Here is a 16,833-nt window from a genome sequence, read left to right as displayed (position 1 = left end):
TCCCTCTTTGTGGCACCTGACCACATGACTGAACAGTAGTCAAGATGCGACAAAACGAGGGCCTGTAGGACCTGCCTTGTTGATAGTGTTGTTAAAAAGATAGAGCAGCGCTTTATCATGGACAGACTTCTCCCCATCTTAGCTACTGTTGTATCAATATGTTTTGGCCATGACAGTTTACAATCCAGGGTTACTCCAAGCAGTTTAGTCACCTCAACTTGCTCAATTTCCACATTATTCATGACACGATTTAGTTGAGGTTTAGGTTTTAGTGAATGATTTGTCCCAAATACAATGCTTTTTGTTTTTAAAATACTTAGGACAAACTTTTTCTTTGCCACCCATTCTGAAGCTAACTGTAGCTCTTTGTTACGTGTTTCAGTCATTTCAGTCGCTGTAGTAACTGACGTGTATAGTGTTGAGTCACCCGCATATGTTTTTCCCAGCAGTAGACTATGATCAATAATGTCAAATGCCACACTAAACAGCCACCACCATCTTTATGTCTATATTGTTTGTAATGAAGCCCTTTAATGGGTAAAAATGATTTTTATTGGCTGGGCCTGGCTCCACAGTGGGTGGGCCTGGCTCCCAAATGGGTGGGCCTACGGCCTCCCAGGCCTACCCATGGCTGCACCCCTGCCCAGTCATGTGAAATCCATAGATGAGGGTCTATTGAATTTATTTCAATTGACTGATTTACTTACAGTACCAGTCAAAAGTTTGATCACACCTACTCATTCAAGGGTTTTTCTTTATATTTACTATATTCTACATTGTAGAATAATAGTGAAGACATCATATGGAATCATATAGTAACCAAAAAAGTGTTAAACAAATCAAAATATATAAAATATATGTTATATTTCAGATTCTTTACAGAAGCCACCCTTTGCCTTGATAACAGCTTTGCACACTCTTGGCATTCTCTCAACCAGCTTCACCTGAAATGCTTTTCCAACAGTAAAAAAATATATTTAGATTTGTTTAACACTTTTTTGGTTACTATATGATTCCATATGTGTTATTTCATAGTTTTGATGTCTACAATGTAGAAAATCGTAAAAATAAAGAAAAACCCTTGAATGAGTAGGTGTGTCTGAACTTTTGACTGATACTGTACAGTTGAAGTCGGAAGTTTACATACACTTAGGTTGGAGTCATTAAAATTCGTTTTTCAACCCCTCCACGAATTTCTTGTTAACAAACTATAGTTTTTGCAAGTCGGTTAGGACATCTATTTTGTCCATGACACAAGTAATTTTTCCAACAATTGTTTACAGACAGATTATTTCACTTATAATTCACTGTATCACAATTCCAGTGGCTCAGAAGTTTACATACACTAAGTTGACTGTGCCTTTAAACAGCTTGGAAAATTCCAGAAAATTATGTCACGGCTTTAGAAGCTTCTGATAGGCTAAATGACATAATTTGAGTCAATTGGAGGAGTACCTGTGGGTGTATTTCAAGGCCAACCTTCAAACTCAGTGCCTCTTTGCTTGACATCATGAGAAAATCAAAAGAAATCAGCGAAGACAGGAAAAATATTGTAGACCTCCACAAGTCTGGTTCTTCCTTGGGAGCAATTTCCAAACGCCTGAAGGTACCACGTTCATCTGTATAAACAATAGTATGCAAGTATAAACACCATGGAACCACACAGCCGTCATACCGATCAGGAAGGAGACGCGTTCTGTCTCCTAGAGATGAATGTACTTTGGTGCGAAAAGTGCAAATCAATCCCAGAACAACAGCAAAGGACCTTGTGAAGATGCTGGAGGAAACAGGTACAAAAATATCTATGTCCACAGTAAAACGAGTCCTATATCGACATAACCTGAAAGGCCGCTCAACAAAGAAGAAGCCACTGCTCCAAAACCGCCATAAAAAAGCCAGACTACGGTTTGCAACTGCACATGGGGACAAAGATCATACTTTTTGAAGAAATGTCCTCTGGTCTGATGAAACAAAAATAGAACTGTTTGGCCATAATGACCATCGTTATGTTTGGAGGAAAAAGGGGGAAGCTTGCAAGCCGAAGAACACCATCCCAACTGTGAAGCACGGGGTGCTAACATCATGTTGTGGGGGTGCTTTGCTGCAGGAGGGACTGGTGCACTTCACAAAATAGATGGCATTATGAGGAAGGAAAATGATATGGATATATTAAAGCAACATCTCAAGAAATCAGTCAGGAAGTTAAAGCTTGGTCGCAAATGGGTCTTCCAAATGTACATTGACCCCAAGCATACTTCTAAAGTTGTGGCTTCAGGACAACAAAGTCTCTGATTGTAAATCCAGACCAGGCCTGACTAAGTTCTTTCTAAAATAATGAGGAACTCATCTTCTCTCAACAGAGGAAGCCACCTCGCTGGGAGACCAAGTCTCTCTCAATGATCTCAAAAGGGCATTGGGTAGTATGAATAAAGGCAAATCGCCTGTATGGGACGGTATTGCTTCTGAGCTCTATTTAAATTGTTGAAATCAATTAGGTCCAATATTGCTCAAAATTATTAACACAGCCGTTCACAAGGGTTTATTTAAGATGTGAATACAGCACTAATTTCCCCGTAATAAAACAAAGGTAAGGATGCCACCCAGTGTTCGACACTATGGCCCCAAATCTTTGATAAACACAGATATTAAACTGTTTTCCAAAATGTTGTCATCCCATCTCGAGACGTACTTACCAAAATTGGTCCACACTAACAAAATAAATTATCCCTGGATAACCGCCGTCAATTACTACATAATGTATCTAAAATGCTTCATCAGAAACAACAGCTCCTTGACCTGTTTTATCTCTCGATGCATCATTTTTTTTTGATAGACTAGATTGGTCATATCTCTGGTCTGTCTTGGAACATACGGGAATTGGCTCCAATTTAATTAATATAATTAAAATGTTATATGCCAATCACATAGCCAAGTTTTAACAGGTCATATCTGCTCCTCTCTGTTCAGAATTACTAAAAGCAGCAGAAAATGCGATCCAATTTCTCCTTTGCTAATTTTATTCTCAATGGAGCATATGCAATCAAAGGAAATAATAGAAATTTCCCTCAAATCTACTGATCATTTAATCTCATTATACGCAAATGATACTTTACCATATCTAGACAATGTATATCAATCGCTCCCAAACACATTGAAGATCATTGTCACGTTCCTGACCTGTTTTCTGTTAGTTTTGTATGTGTTAGTTGGTCAGGACGTGAGTTTGGGTGGGCAGTCTATGTTTTCTGTTTCTATGTTGGTTTAAAGGGTGACCTGATATGGCTCTCAATTAGAGGCAGGTGGTTTTCATTTCCTCTGATTGAGAGTCATATTAAGGTAGGTGTTTTCACACTGTTTGTTGTGGGTGGTTGTTTCCTGTGTCAGTGTTTGTTGCACCATACGGGACTGTTTCGTTCGTTCATCGTTTTATGTAGTCATTTTTCCTGTTGTGCGTTCTTCGTGTTTTTGTAAGTTCGTATGTTCAGGTTTGTCTACATTCGTTTTGTTATTTTGTTTATTATCAAGTATAGTTCGTTTTTCGTCTTGTTTGAATAAATATCATGTCATTTCACAACGCTGCAGTTTGGTTCAATCCCTGCTCCTCCTCTTCGGATGAAGAGGAGGAGGAACGGCGTTACAGAACCACCCACCTCTCCAGAACCAAGCAGCGCAAGTTCGAGCAGCGGCCAAGAGATCAGGACTCATGGACTTGGGAGGAAGTATTAGAGGGAAAAGGACACTGGGCGCACATTGGGGAATATCGCCGCGCTCGTGAGGAGATGGAGGCAGCGAGAGCCCAACAGCGGTGGTATGAGGAGGCAGCTAGGAGACGTGGCTGGAAGCCGGAGAATCAAGCTCAAGACCGGAGATATGAAGGTACACGGCTAGCAAGGAAGCCCGAGAAGAAACCCCAAAAATTTCTTGGGGGGGGGCTAAGAGGTAGTGGGCCGAGGGCAGGTAGGAGACCTGCGCCCACTTCCCAGGCTAACCGTGGAGAGCGGGAGTACGGGCAGACACCGTGTTATGCAGTAGAGCGCACGGTGTCTCCTGTACGTGTGCATAGCCCGGTGCGGGTTATTCCACCTCCCCGCACTGGTAGGGCTAGATTGAGCATTGAGCCAAGTGCCATGAAGCCGGCTCTACATATCTGGCCACCAGTACGTCTCCTTGGGCCGGCATACATGGCACCAGCCTTACGCATGGTGTCCCCGGTTCACCTACATAGCCCGGTGCGGGTTATTCCACCTCCCCGCACTGGTCGGGCGACGGGGAGCATTCAACCAGGTAAGGTTGGGCAGGCTCAATGCTCAAGGGAGCCAGTAGCTTGCACGGTCCGGTATTTCCGGCGCTACCTCCCCGCCCCAGCCCAGTACCACCAGTGCCTACACCACGCACCAGGCTTCCAGTGCGTTTTCAGAGCCCTGTTCCTCCTCCACGCACTCTTCCTATGGTGCGTGTCTCCAGCCCAGTGCCTCCAGTTCCGGCACCACGCACTAAGCCACCTGTGCGTCTCCAGAGCCCTGTACACACTGTTCCTTCTCCCCGTACTCGTCCTGATGTGCGTGCCCTCAGCCCGGTGCCACCAGTGCCGGTACCACGCACCAGGCAAATAGTACGCTTTGAGAGTCCAGTGTGCCCTGTCCCTGCTCCCCGCACTAGGCTTGAAGTGCATGTCTCCAGTCCGGTGCCTCCAGTTCCGACACCACGCACCAGGCCTACAGTGCGTCTCAGCCGGCCAGAGTCTGCCGTCTGCCCAACGGCGCCTGAACTGTCCGTCTGCCAAGCGCCGCATGAACTGCCCGTCTGTATTGAGCCTTCAAAGCCGCCCGTCTGCCATGAGCCTGCAAAGCCGCCCGTCTGCCATGAGCCTACAGAGCCTTCCGCCAGACTGGAGCCGCTAGAGCCTTCCGCCAGACAGGAGCCGCTAGAGCCTTCCGCCAGACAGGAGCAGCCAAAGCCTTCCGCCAGACAGGATCAGTCTGAGCCATCCGTCTCCGCAGCGCCATCTGAGCCATCCGTCTCCGCAGCGCCATCTGAGCCATCCGTCTCCTCAGCGCCATCTGAGCCATCCGTCTCCCCAGCGCCGTCTGAGCCATCCGTCTCCTCAGCGCCATCTGAGCCATCCGTCTCCCCAGCGCCGTCTGAGCCATCCGTCTCCCCAGCGCCGTCTGAGCCATCCGTCTGTCCCGAGCCATTAGAGCCGCCCGTCTGTCCCGAGCCGTCAGAGCCGTTAGTCAGTCAGGAGCCGCTAGAGCCATTCGTCAGTCAGGATCTGCCAGAGCCGCCAACCAGACAGGATCTGCCAGAGCCGCCAACCAGACAGGATCTGCCAGAGCCGCCAACCAGACAGGATCTGCCAGAGCCGCCAACCAGACAGGATCTGCCAGAGCCGCCAACCAGACAGGATCTGCCAGAGCCGCCAACCAGACAGGATCTGCCAGAGCCGTCAGCGAGCCATGAGCGTCCAGAGCCGTCAGCCAGCCATGAGCGTCCAGAGCCGTCAGCCAGCCATGAGCGTCCAGAGCCGTCAGCCAGCCATGAGCGTCCAGAGCCGTCAGCCAGCCATGAGCGTCCAGAGCCGTCAGCCAGCCATGAGCGTCCAGAGCCGTCAGCCAGCCATGAGCGTCCAGAGCCGTCAGCTAGTCATGAGCGTCCAGAGCTGCCATGTATCCAGAACTGCCACTCAGTCCAGAGCTGTCTCTCTGTCCGGAGCTGCCCTTCAGTCCGGAGTTGCCCCTCTATTCTGAGCTACCTCTCTATCCTGAGCTACCTCTCTATCCTGACCTACCTCTCTATCCTGACCTACCTCTCTGTCCTGAGCTACCTTGTCCCGGAGCTGTCCCTTATTTTGGTGTTGCCTCTTATATTAGGTGGGTGGAATAGGAGGGTGGTCATTCTGAGGGGGAGAAGTAAGCTGGGATTGACTATGGTGGGGTTGGGACCTCGCCCAGAGCCTGAGCCACCACCGTGGTCAGATGCCCACCCAGACCCTCCCCTAGACTCTGTGCTGGTGCGCCCGGAGTTCGCACCTTGAGGGGGGGGTTATGTCACGTTCCTGACCTGTTTTCTGTTAGTTTTGTATGTGTTAGTTGGTCAGGACGTGAGTTTGGGTGGGCAGTCTATGTTTTCTGTTTCTATGTTGGTTTAAAGGGTGACCTGATATGGCTCTCAATTAGAGGCAGGTGGTTTTCATTTCCTCTGATTGAGAGTCATATTAAGGTAGGTGTTTTCACACTGTTTGTTGTGGGTGGTTGTTTCCTGTGTCAGTGTTTGTTGCACCATACGGGACTGTTTCGTTCGTTCATCGTTTTATGTAGTCATTTTTCCTGTTGTGCGTTCTTCGTGTTTTTGTAAGTTCGTATGTTCAGGTTTGTCTACATTCGTTTTGTTATTTTGTTTATTATCAAGTATAGTTCGTTTTTCGTCTTGTTTGAATAAATATCATGTCATTTCACAACGCTGCAGTTTGGTTCAATCCCTGCTCCTCCTCTTCGGATGAAGAGGAGGAGGAACGCCGTTACAATCATAGATAAATTCATCGTAATCTCAAGTTATAAAATTGATCTAACCAAATCAGCCCTACTGCCTGATGGAAGACTCCATCTCTACCAGTGGAGGCTCCTCAGAGGAGGAAGGGGAGGACCATCCTCAGTGAATTTCATGAACATAAAAATAGTGCAACATTAAAAATATATATATATTTTTTTTTTTGTCAGAAACCTTAACAGAACGCTCAAATCAATTCAATCCAACCTCAGTAGATGGAATAACATTCCAGTTGCTTTAACCGGCAGAATAAATATTATTGAAATTAATATATTGCCCTGGCTGAATTTCTGTAGTTCAATGCTTCCCATGGCTTCCCCTTCTGGCTATTGAAAAACAATGTAACTGGTAATCAAGGTAATCAAAATGGCATGCCCATACTCCAATATTTCACAATAATGCCTTGCAATATGGAGGGAGGCCTTTTACATCCCAACCAACAGTCCAAATGTGGAAACCGTACCCTTGGCGATATCATGTACAGTAATGGTTTGAAAACATTCCAAGATTTGAAAGATACATACACATTACCAGGCAACTCCTTTTTTCTATATTTACAATTTAGGTCAGCTATCCTGGCCTATGGAGTCTCTCGGGAAACCCAACTCCCGAACCATCCAATTATGGAATTTATAAATAAATTATCAACTTTTGGAAAGCTCATATTCTGAGCCAGCCATTAAAAAGTATGGTCCACAGATCTGACTGAATCTGAACGACCGTTTAACTGGAAGAGAATTTGGAAAAATATGACATTGGCATCCAGTAATCTAAACCAATTTATACATTTTAAGTTTGTTCACAGACTGTATTTAACACCAAGGAAACGTTTTACGATTAAATTGGCCCCAACTCCCACCTCTTCACTGTGTCCCCTAAATCAGGTAGCCACTTTCCTTCATATGATGTAGGAGTGCCCTGCAGTTAAATGTTTCTGGGGCAAAGTTACAAAATTAATTTAGAAGTGCTTGAATGTAAATATTCATGCTTTGCATCTATTATGTTACATAACGATGATAGCTCCTTGAATCTCTCAATCAATCAAAGACTGTTACAGCTGGCTGTTGGCTGGGGTTGGGGGAATGGGAGGCCCTCTTCTTTTTTTGTTTTCTTTTCCTGTTTATACTTAATTTATTATTAATTAAACAAAAAATATGATCCTTTGTAATGTTTTTATTTTATGTTCTCTTCTTTTTTTCTTCTTCTTTGGAGTGGCAGCCCACAGGTACAATGTATATATAATGAATAGAAAATATATGGATTATGAAATTATATGAATGTAAATACCTGTAACCCCCCCCCCCCCCCAACAAATACCCCCCAAATCATATAATGGAACTGCAACCTTTTTTAAAAGAGCCCAATGTTTTAGCCATTTTCTGTGCTGTTTTCTTCCAGTCTCTGTATGAGAATTGGTTCATCATCCTGTACACTGTGTTCTACACTGCAATGCCAGTAGAATGCCTGGGCATTTTTGAGCAGGTAAGAGAAAAGAGAAAGGCATCTTTGTAGCGAGGTGTGAAATCTCAAGGGGCCCAGTGTTTCTGTTTTACACCATGTGGCCATGGACACACTCCTGACCCTTACCATACTGTTGTTTGATCTGCTCTCTCCTATAGGATGTGAGTGCAGAGTGCAGTCTGAGCTGGCCGGAGCTCTACAAGGTTGGCCAGAGACAGGAGCTGTTCAACACCTGGCTGCTGGCTGCCACCCTGCTCCATGCCCTCTACACCTCTCTGGTTCTCTTCTTTATGCCCCTGGGGGTCTTCTACAACTCTGCCCTGGACTACCAGACCATGGCCGTCACTGTCAGCATAGCATTGTTGTTCTCTGCCACCATTGAGGTTAAAAGAGTTAGAGGTCATGGAACGGACGTAAACAGTTCTATGAAGTTACACATCACTGCTGATTATCGTTGATGATTATGATACATGTATTGACATGGACATTGTGTGTTGGTTTGTGTGTCTCAGATCATTCTCCTGACCAGACACTGGACTAAGTGGAGTGTGGCTGCGATGTGTGTCAGCTTTGGCCTGTTCTTTGTGTGTACGCCTATCACTCACAGTCCCAAGCTATTTGAGATGTCCCCAGTTGACTACTACTTCCCTGGTACACACCTCACTTCTACCACTGTCTTAACATTGATATTTTATACTGTCTTGAACTGACTATGTGTGTGGTAATATTGAGGTGGTTGGGTGTGTCTGTCTGTGGTCTGATCAGGTGTGTCTCAGAATGCCTTCCCCAGCCCGGTGGTGTGGTTCACAGCCCTGCTGACAGCCTGGACTGCTGTCCTACCCTCCTTTACCATCCACACCCTCAACATCATCCTCACTAACCCAGACAAACATAGGGTGAGACTGCCATTGACTCTGTGTGTGTGTGTGTGTGTGTGTGTGTGTGTGTGTGTGTGTGTGTGTGTGTGTGTGTGTGTGTGTGTGTGTGTGTGTGTGTGTGTGTGTGTGTGTGTGTGTGTGTGTGTGTGTGTGTGTGTGTGTGTGTGTGTGTGTGTGTGTGTGTGTGTGTGTGTGTGTGTGTGTGTGCGTGCGCATGTGGAATGGCCATGTTACATTACCCACAGTGGAGAGAAGTCATGTTTGACCTGTTCTCTGATTTCCCCCAGGTTCACATCACCAAGCACGGGCCTGTAGAGCTGCAGAAGTCTGGCTTCAGGAGAGGAGACTCCCACCGCCGCTCCTCCTACGCCATGTCTCAGGGCCGAGGCATCGGCCGGCTCATCACTTCTGGAGCTAGTCGCCGTAGCACAGCTCCGCCGGTGGACAGGAGGGGAACTTTAGGTGAAAATGTCACACTAGCATGCCAAACACAGAGCGATGATGTTCCGAAGAATATTACTGAAAATGGTTCATCCAAATAGATGGAAATGGGATTGATAATGTGTGTAGGTCCCTCCACAACTACAAGAATAATATATTTTCTACAGCAGTAAAAACATTGCAAATAGGGCCTGTCTATAGGGTCATAGTTTAACCCATGATTTAGCACTGGTAGTTCAGCACCTTGGACAGCAGAATCCCAGACCGGGGTGTAGCTGTTCAAATGATGGTTGGATGATATGGGAGTGGTTTGTGAGGATGGCATACAGATGTACGATCTTAATTTAATCACCCTGTTGCAGGAGATACACTACATTACCAAACATCTGTGGACTTACCAAACATCTGCTTTAACAGCTTCCACTCTTCTGGGAAGGCTTCTCATTAGATGTTGGAACATTGCCAGTCAAGTTCTTACACACCGATCTCGACAAACCATTTCTGTATGGACTTCGCTCCATGCACGGAGGCATTGTCATGCTGAAACAAGAAAGGGCCTTCCCCAAACTGTTGCTGAAAAGTCTGAAGGACAGAATCGTCTAGAATGTAATTGTATGCTGTAGCGTTAAGATTTCCCTTTACTGGAACTAAGGGGCCTAGCCCGAACCATGAAAAACAGCCCCAGACCATTATTCCTTTTCCACCAAACCTTACAGTTGGCACTGTGCATTTGGGCAGGTAGCGTTCTCCTGGCATCCGCCAAACCCTGATTCATCTACTGGACTGCCAGATGGTGACGTGTGACTCATCACTCCAGAAAATGTGTTTCCACTGCTCCAGAGTCCAATGGCGGCGAGCTTTACACCACTCCAGCCGACGCTTGGCATTGCACATGGTGATCTTAGGCTTGTGTGCGGCTGCTCGGCCATGGAAACCCATTTCGTGCAGCTCCTGACTAACAGTTATTGTGCTGACATTGCTTCCAGAGGCAGTTTGGAATTCGGTAGTGAATGTTGCATTTTTACGCACTACGCGCTTCAGCACTCGGTGGTCCCGTTCTGTGAGCTTGTGTGACCTACCACTTTGCGACTGAGCCGTTGTTGCTCCTAGATGTTTCCACTTCACAATAACAGTACTTCCAGTTGACCAGGGCAACTCTACCAGGGCAGAAATTTGACAAACTGACTTGTTGGAAAGGTGGCATCCTATGACGGTGCCACGTTGAAAATCACTGAGCTCTTCAGTAAGGCCATTCTACTGCCAATGTCTGTCTATGGTGCTTGCATGGCTGTGTTCTCAATTTTATACACCTGTCAGCAACGGGTGTGGCTGAAATAGCTGAATCCACTCATTTGAAGGGATATAAACATACTTTGTATATATACAGTAGTGCATTTCCTGTAATGCTGAAAATGCATAACTTGTAGTGTATTTGAGGTTTAAAAAGGCTTCTGAAGTTTGTAATTTACCTTACGAAATATGTATCAACTCCTACAAAAATGTCAATTAATTATATAATCCACATAATAATTCATATGTCCTGTTGTTGCAGGATTATTTTCCTGCTGTAGCAAACTGTCTCAAATTGAAATCCTACATTTGTATGTTTTTCTGTTCTCTTTTGTATGCATTTTTTCTAAATAAATGATATTTGACACCTTATTGGTTTAAAAATCATATTTTTATTTCAGCAGTCACCTACATTGTTAAATTAGATCAATTCAATACACCTTGGGATGCATAGTAATTGAGAGAAGATTGTTTGGATTGCAACATACTGTAGGATGTGTGTGCCCCATGTTTTGGGGTATACATTTGTGTATTTGCCCATAGAACATTACATCCTTTCAAGAGCAAAAACAAACCAAACTGAGACAGCACAGATGTTTTACAATTGTTTTATTTGTTAATTTGTTTCAAAACACGCAATTTACCCATATTATCCTTTTTAAATTCTTATTTTCTGTAACGGTTATTACTCCGATTTTTTTCCCTTCTCGAAAGTATCCACTAAAGCTAAATAAAGAGTTATCCACAGGCTCTCCTGCTTCTGCAGTAGGAGGAGGGACAAGAGGCTCTCAGTGTGTTGGGCCTTCAACATCCTGCAGGACGCACAGGTGTGTGTGTGTGTGTGTGTGTGTGTGTGTGTGTGTGTGTGTGTGTGTGTGTGTGTGTGTGTGTGTGTGTGTGTGTGTGTGTGTGTGTGTGTGTGTGTGTGTGTGTGTGTGTGTGTGTGTGTGTGTGTGTTTTCTAACAGCAAGGGAGGCATGTTTACATGGCCAGTGTTGAAATCACTCACAGGAAACTAGAGCAGCTTTAAGAGCTGGGCATTGTCTCGGTTCAGTTGTCAGATTGTCATACCTCTGAATTCATCTTTGGTTTTTAGCAAATGCTCTCAAAGCGCAGACTTGTCTGTAATTCCATGCAGGTGAGTGAGTTTGTGTGTGTGTATGAGTATGTGTACTGTAAGTCGCCCTTGCCTTTAAAGAGTGTTCCTTCCATATGGATGTCTCTGCATTGATTGATTGGGGCCTTCGTTGCCCCTGAACAGAGACTATACAGTACAACATTGTAACACATTGAACCATGTAGCAAATTGATTTAGTCTACCCACTTGGGCATGGACTCCATTTCATGTAAATGACAGTTTGGGGTCTTTCTAAAAGCTGTAAAAGCACAGTCTGGTACCCACTAGAGAGTCAGTGCTGCAGTGCCTCTCTTCTCCAGGCCCTCTCTACAGTACCCTGAGTGACTGAAGCTGCTAAACCCACTCTGGCGGAAACCGGGAAGGGGGCAGATGTCATGAAATGGAAAGGGTAGGTGGGGGATAGAAGTTTGTACACTCTGACCCAGCAGCAATGATTAAGATTGGGGGGTCAGGTGTTTGCATAGTTTTCTGTGCAAAAGCCACCAGCCAGAGCCTCATATCTCTCATGGCTGGTTTCATCAACATTAGATCAGCAGGAGACCATGTTGGACAGGGGTCAGATGGGAAATGTAGTAACAGCTGTCTTGCATTGCACAGCACTGCATTGTGGGTTGCGTAGTTTGCATTGGGTTAATCATATAGACAAGGGGTGTCAGAGTAGGAGTGTCTCGAGGTAAGGTATAACTGTTTGGTTTGAGTTGTTTGTAATGATGTGTTGTTTGTGATGAGATTGATGATAGGGTGTGGGGTGGTGGGTAGTAGTGGGTAGTGGGCATATTTTTGCAGTCGGCGCAATACATCTGTAAATGACCCAGAGAGCCTCTTTTCCCGATTTCTCCTTCCAACCCCCCCTGCTGGCCTGTCCTCTCTCTACCTTTTTCTTGTTTTGAAACTGATTGTCTTCTACCATCACAAAGACACTTGGTTCTGATTGATTAACAGGCACCAGAAGAGGGAGAGCACAGTGTGACTGGGGTGTTAACCGGGTCTGACTGCAGGCAGACTGGCAACTTTACATCCCAAAGGAAGATGATGCACATATGCTGTTTAACAGTAGATGAACATTTCTGGTTGGAGGGGTCAGTTGCCAACGTACTGGTTGGTTGGTAAATGTTAGAATTTCGCTTGACAAAGATTGCAAACCAAAGAAAGATCACTTCTTCAGATAAATACAAATGCAGGCACACATACACACACAGACTGAAGAAAATGATGGCATACAGTACATACAGGCCTGTGGCTTAGTCCCTCTGATTAACTCCAAGGAAACAACCCGGCCTTGGAAAAGCAGGACAGCCACCAACAGGACCATGTTAGTAGCCAGGCTGAGGAATGAGATTGAATGAGATTGATTGGAGAGGAGGGGTGGAACCTCCCCCAGCACACTGTCCCCTACTGTCAGGATTTATATGCATTAAAAAAACATGGGGAGGGGAGAGGGTTGCAACAACACATGCACACAACCAGAGAATCCAACAGTGACAAAAATTTCTAAAAACAAATGCCAAATCCCGACCCCAGCCCGCCCTTTTGCTAAATACCCCCCTCCATCCACCTCAGTCTTTCCTTCCTCTTATCGCACGAAATCACAGGTCATTCCTGTAGGTTTCTATACAGTTATACAATATCCATGCAGAAAAGAAATGTTGCACCTCCCTTTCAATAGGAGGTGCTGTTTTCAATATATTAATAACATCAGGAGCACTTGAACACACTTCAAAAGTAACTGTGAAATTGTTTTGGAGAAAAGAGAACAAAATGGCAGAAGAAAGCTTGGGATGAGTAAAAAAACATCTTCCTAAGGTTGATATTCAAATTATGCTTTTTTTTTATCCGATCCAAATCCGTTACATTTTCTTTTTCTTTAAAAATACACACCTCAAATAGCTGAGCTAAATATCTATCTATGTGTTAAGTAGCTCTTGTAACCCTCTCTCTCTTCCCTTCCTCTTCTAGCATTCTCTCCTGTCTCTTCCTCTTTTTCCACAGAAACATTCACAATGTCTTTACTTTATGAAAACATTAAGTGCATGCCGCAGCAAAACAAACAGGAAACGTAAAAGAAAAATAAGCAAACAAATAAAAACATTGAACAGTATAAAGCTTCAAGTCACAAGTTCCAAAACTAACTATCATAGAATCATAGAATCATAGTATCATAGAATCATAGTCATTTTTATCATTAGGATGATTATTTTCAGTTAATTACATAAACTTGAAAGGTTTGAGGTATTTCAGAATGAATTGTCAACAGATGCCTACCAAGTCTTAGCTCTGGCCAGGGGGAGAGGTTGATGTGTGAGTATAGACAGGGTGGAGGCGGAGGGAGAGAGAAGTTGTGTCTTCCTATAATTGTCAATGACTGTTCAGGTGCCCCGCGCAGCATTAGTGCTTGCAGCAAGTGTGGAGGGAGAATGATATACAGTGGTAAGATATTACAACTACATCCTGGCCACTGTTGACTTCTGCCAAGCCCTTTACCTCCTCCCTCTCTGTTACATAAAAATATCTCTGTTGGGAGGAGTGAAGGGACGGAGAACAGAAGAACACCAGGCTAAGAAAACAAGGGCACCCTCTGAGCCCCTCCGACAGCAACTACTATGCAGTAACAAAGTGATTTACGGAATTCAAAGTAACATATTTTTGTCTGAAATAAATTGTGTCTAGAAAATGTTTTCTAGACTTTCTACATGATAAAGTGCTTTTATTCTAGTGTATCAAGATGGAAAGTCAATATGAAAGAAGATGCTGACACAGCCCCCACTCTGTGCCCCTTTCTGTCCATCTAATAACAAATTGTGTGTGTGTGTGTGTGTGTGTGTGTGTGTGTGTGTGTGTGTGTGTGTGTGTGTGTGTGTGTGTGTGTGTGTGTGTGTGTGTGTGTGTGTGTGTGTGTGTGTGTGTGTGTGTGTGTGTGTGTGTGTGTGTGTGTGCGTGTGTCCAGAGCAGTCCCACCTGTGGTTGAAGGAAAAAGGCACTCAACTCTATCTGCATGGTAGCCACCTCCTCCTTTGTGGTACAATGCAGCCTGACTGCACTGTACATTTACGGTATGTGTGTGGAGTGTGTCAGTGTGTCTGTTTGTGTCAGTGTGTCTGTCTTTAACAACGTTGGGGCAGAGGGGGGCTCTTTTTGGTGTGTGTCCCCCGGGTAGCATGGGACTGGCAGGCTGGAGTAATCTTTGGTATTCGTGGCGGTTTCACAAACCACTCAGCTTAGTGAGGTAGCCACATCGGTTCTCACTACAAACAAAGGTCATTTATTCAGCCACGTACATAGAGCTGAATTCTGTCCTTGCTGAACTGTGTACCACAAATCAATTTTTCTCATCGTTCGAGACTTTAAACTCACTGCTTATAGCAAAGCGAGTTTAGAGCTGTTCTATCAAACTATCAAAGTGTCTTATCTATTCTGCACAGTTAATCTAACTACATAGTTGGAAATGCTACAGTTGCATTTTAAGACCCCACAGATAACATCCATGTTCTAACTCCCCTTTAATCTTCATCCCTCCCTCCCCATACACACATATAATCAGCAAGGACATGTGGAGGTCATGTTGTGTCCCCTTTTCACAGCCCGTTTTTGGGGCTCAGATGAACGAGGTGCTGAAGTACAGACCGCAGCCCTGACATGTAACGGCATGAAGAATACACCGTCCATCTCCCTGCTTTCTCCTTGTCTTGGGAAATGTCTCCTCCTTGTCAATATTCACATATAATGCAAAAAAAACGATGTCCTTCATTGGTCTAGGTCCACACATCCCTCTTTTTTTATTTTAAAAAGTCCTTTCATTTGTCTTTTTTTGATTTATCAACAAGGTGCCTTACTTATGCACGACAGAGCACAGAAGTAACAAGAAAGAGAAACTTTGTGTCTATGGTACTAATTACCCGCATCAATATTATAGAGTGAAAGAGGGAAAGAGAGGGAAAGAGAGAAAGAGAGAGAAAGAGAGGGAACAGGGGGATGGGGGAAGAGGGGGTAGAGAACCAAAGATAGAATGAAAGAGAGAGATTTTCCTCTGTTTCAAAAATGTGTTGGTGGATTTGTCTTTGTTACACATATTGTGGTATCTTGTGGTTTTGAGGTTTGGTATTGTATGCCTTAAAATCTGGTTAACTTTTAGTTTTCTAAAAAAGTAGATTCTAATTCACTTAAAAGTTGATTGTTGGTTGCTATGGTACATGCTGCCCATCATTATGGGTAGGGTACACTGTAGCTGTGTGTGAATGCAGTACCATATTCTCTGATTATCATTAAGGCAGTTAGCATTGGCACTAGTTCTTGTAGCATTTGTGACTGTAGTGTGTGATGGCTAGCCACAGATAATAACCATTGTGTGGGAATATCCAGCGGGAAATTTGCTCTTTTCCAAATCTGCTGATCATAATTTTTGGTAACAGACGGATAAATGCATCTAAACTGTGTGTCATTTGAGATGTTTCAAAACAGGAAACCTCCTCACCATTTTTGCATAAATGATGATGTAAAGCTCAATCTCCGTAGCACCTCAAATGTTTCTGGATCCATCATTACCCCTCTGTCCACTAAATGAAACTGAGACATATTTCTATATCTGCTGTATGTGTTTCTGTGTGTATCTTTTCAATACCCTAGCGTGTGGGTTGTGACACAAGGCCATCTATTTGCTTGGTGAGTATTATCAAGGTAACGTATTTGGAGTGTTTGCTAAAAACCTGACTTCTATTTTCCAGGGTACTGGGCGCTACTTGAACCATCCCACTCCTCCTACTTCACCAGTCCTCGTTGGATGAGGAACAACAATAGGATAATGGCTCACTATTGATCTGCCTTCAGAGATCTGCGAGGGCCTGAACATGTGCCATGGCCTCTCTCTCCCCAGCCCTGGAACACACCGTGAGGCCTTTCCTAGAGGACTGCTGGCTGCAGCTTACTCTTATAACCAGCAGGGGGCACTGGGGCACCTTATGTGCAGAGCAGACTGGGCAGCTGTTAGGCCATTGTGTCGCCACCTCCACTGGGTTCCATGTGCTCTTCTTACATTCTATACAGCAGCTATAATGCCGTTCGCTTGTCGCCTGCCTGGCCGTGTTG

The 16,833-nt window shown here is 44.7% G+C and overlaps 1 protein-coding gene across 1 annotated transcript in view; it reads left to right on the top strand.

Annotated features, from left to right (window-relative positions):
* atp8b3 (ATPase phospholipid transporting 8B3) overlaps positions 1-15,386 on the top strand; it is a 39,788-nt gene extending 24,402 nt beyond the window's left edge. The window contains exons 23-28 of the mRNA XM_038998906.1: positions 7,945-8,028; positions 8,166-8,399; positions 8,520-8,658; positions 8,773-8,903; positions 9,173-9,325; positions 15,333-15,386. Of these exons, the coding sequence (XP_038854834.1) occupies positions 7,945-8,028; positions 8,166-8,399; positions 8,520-8,658; positions 8,773-8,903; positions 9,173-9,325; positions 15,333-15,386 (795 nt within the window). The remainder of the gene's footprint in view (positions 1-7,944; positions 8,029-8,165; positions 8,400-8,519; positions 8,659-8,772; positions 8,904-9,172; positions 9,326-15,332) is intronic.
* Positions 15,387-16,833: the final 1,447 nt, after the last annotated feature.

The sequence above is a fragment of the Salvelinus namaycush genome, chromosome 8 (assembly GCF_016432855.1).
Source record: "Salvelinus namaycush isolate Seneca chromosome 8, SaNama_1.0, whole genome shotgun sequence".
Taxonomy (NCBI): domain Eukaryota; kingdom Metazoa; phylum Chordata; class Actinopteri; order Salmoniformes; family Salmonidae; genus Salvelinus; species Salvelinus namaycush.
Note: the sequence above shows the minus strand (reverse complement) of the source record. Positions and strands in the feature narration are given on the sequence as shown.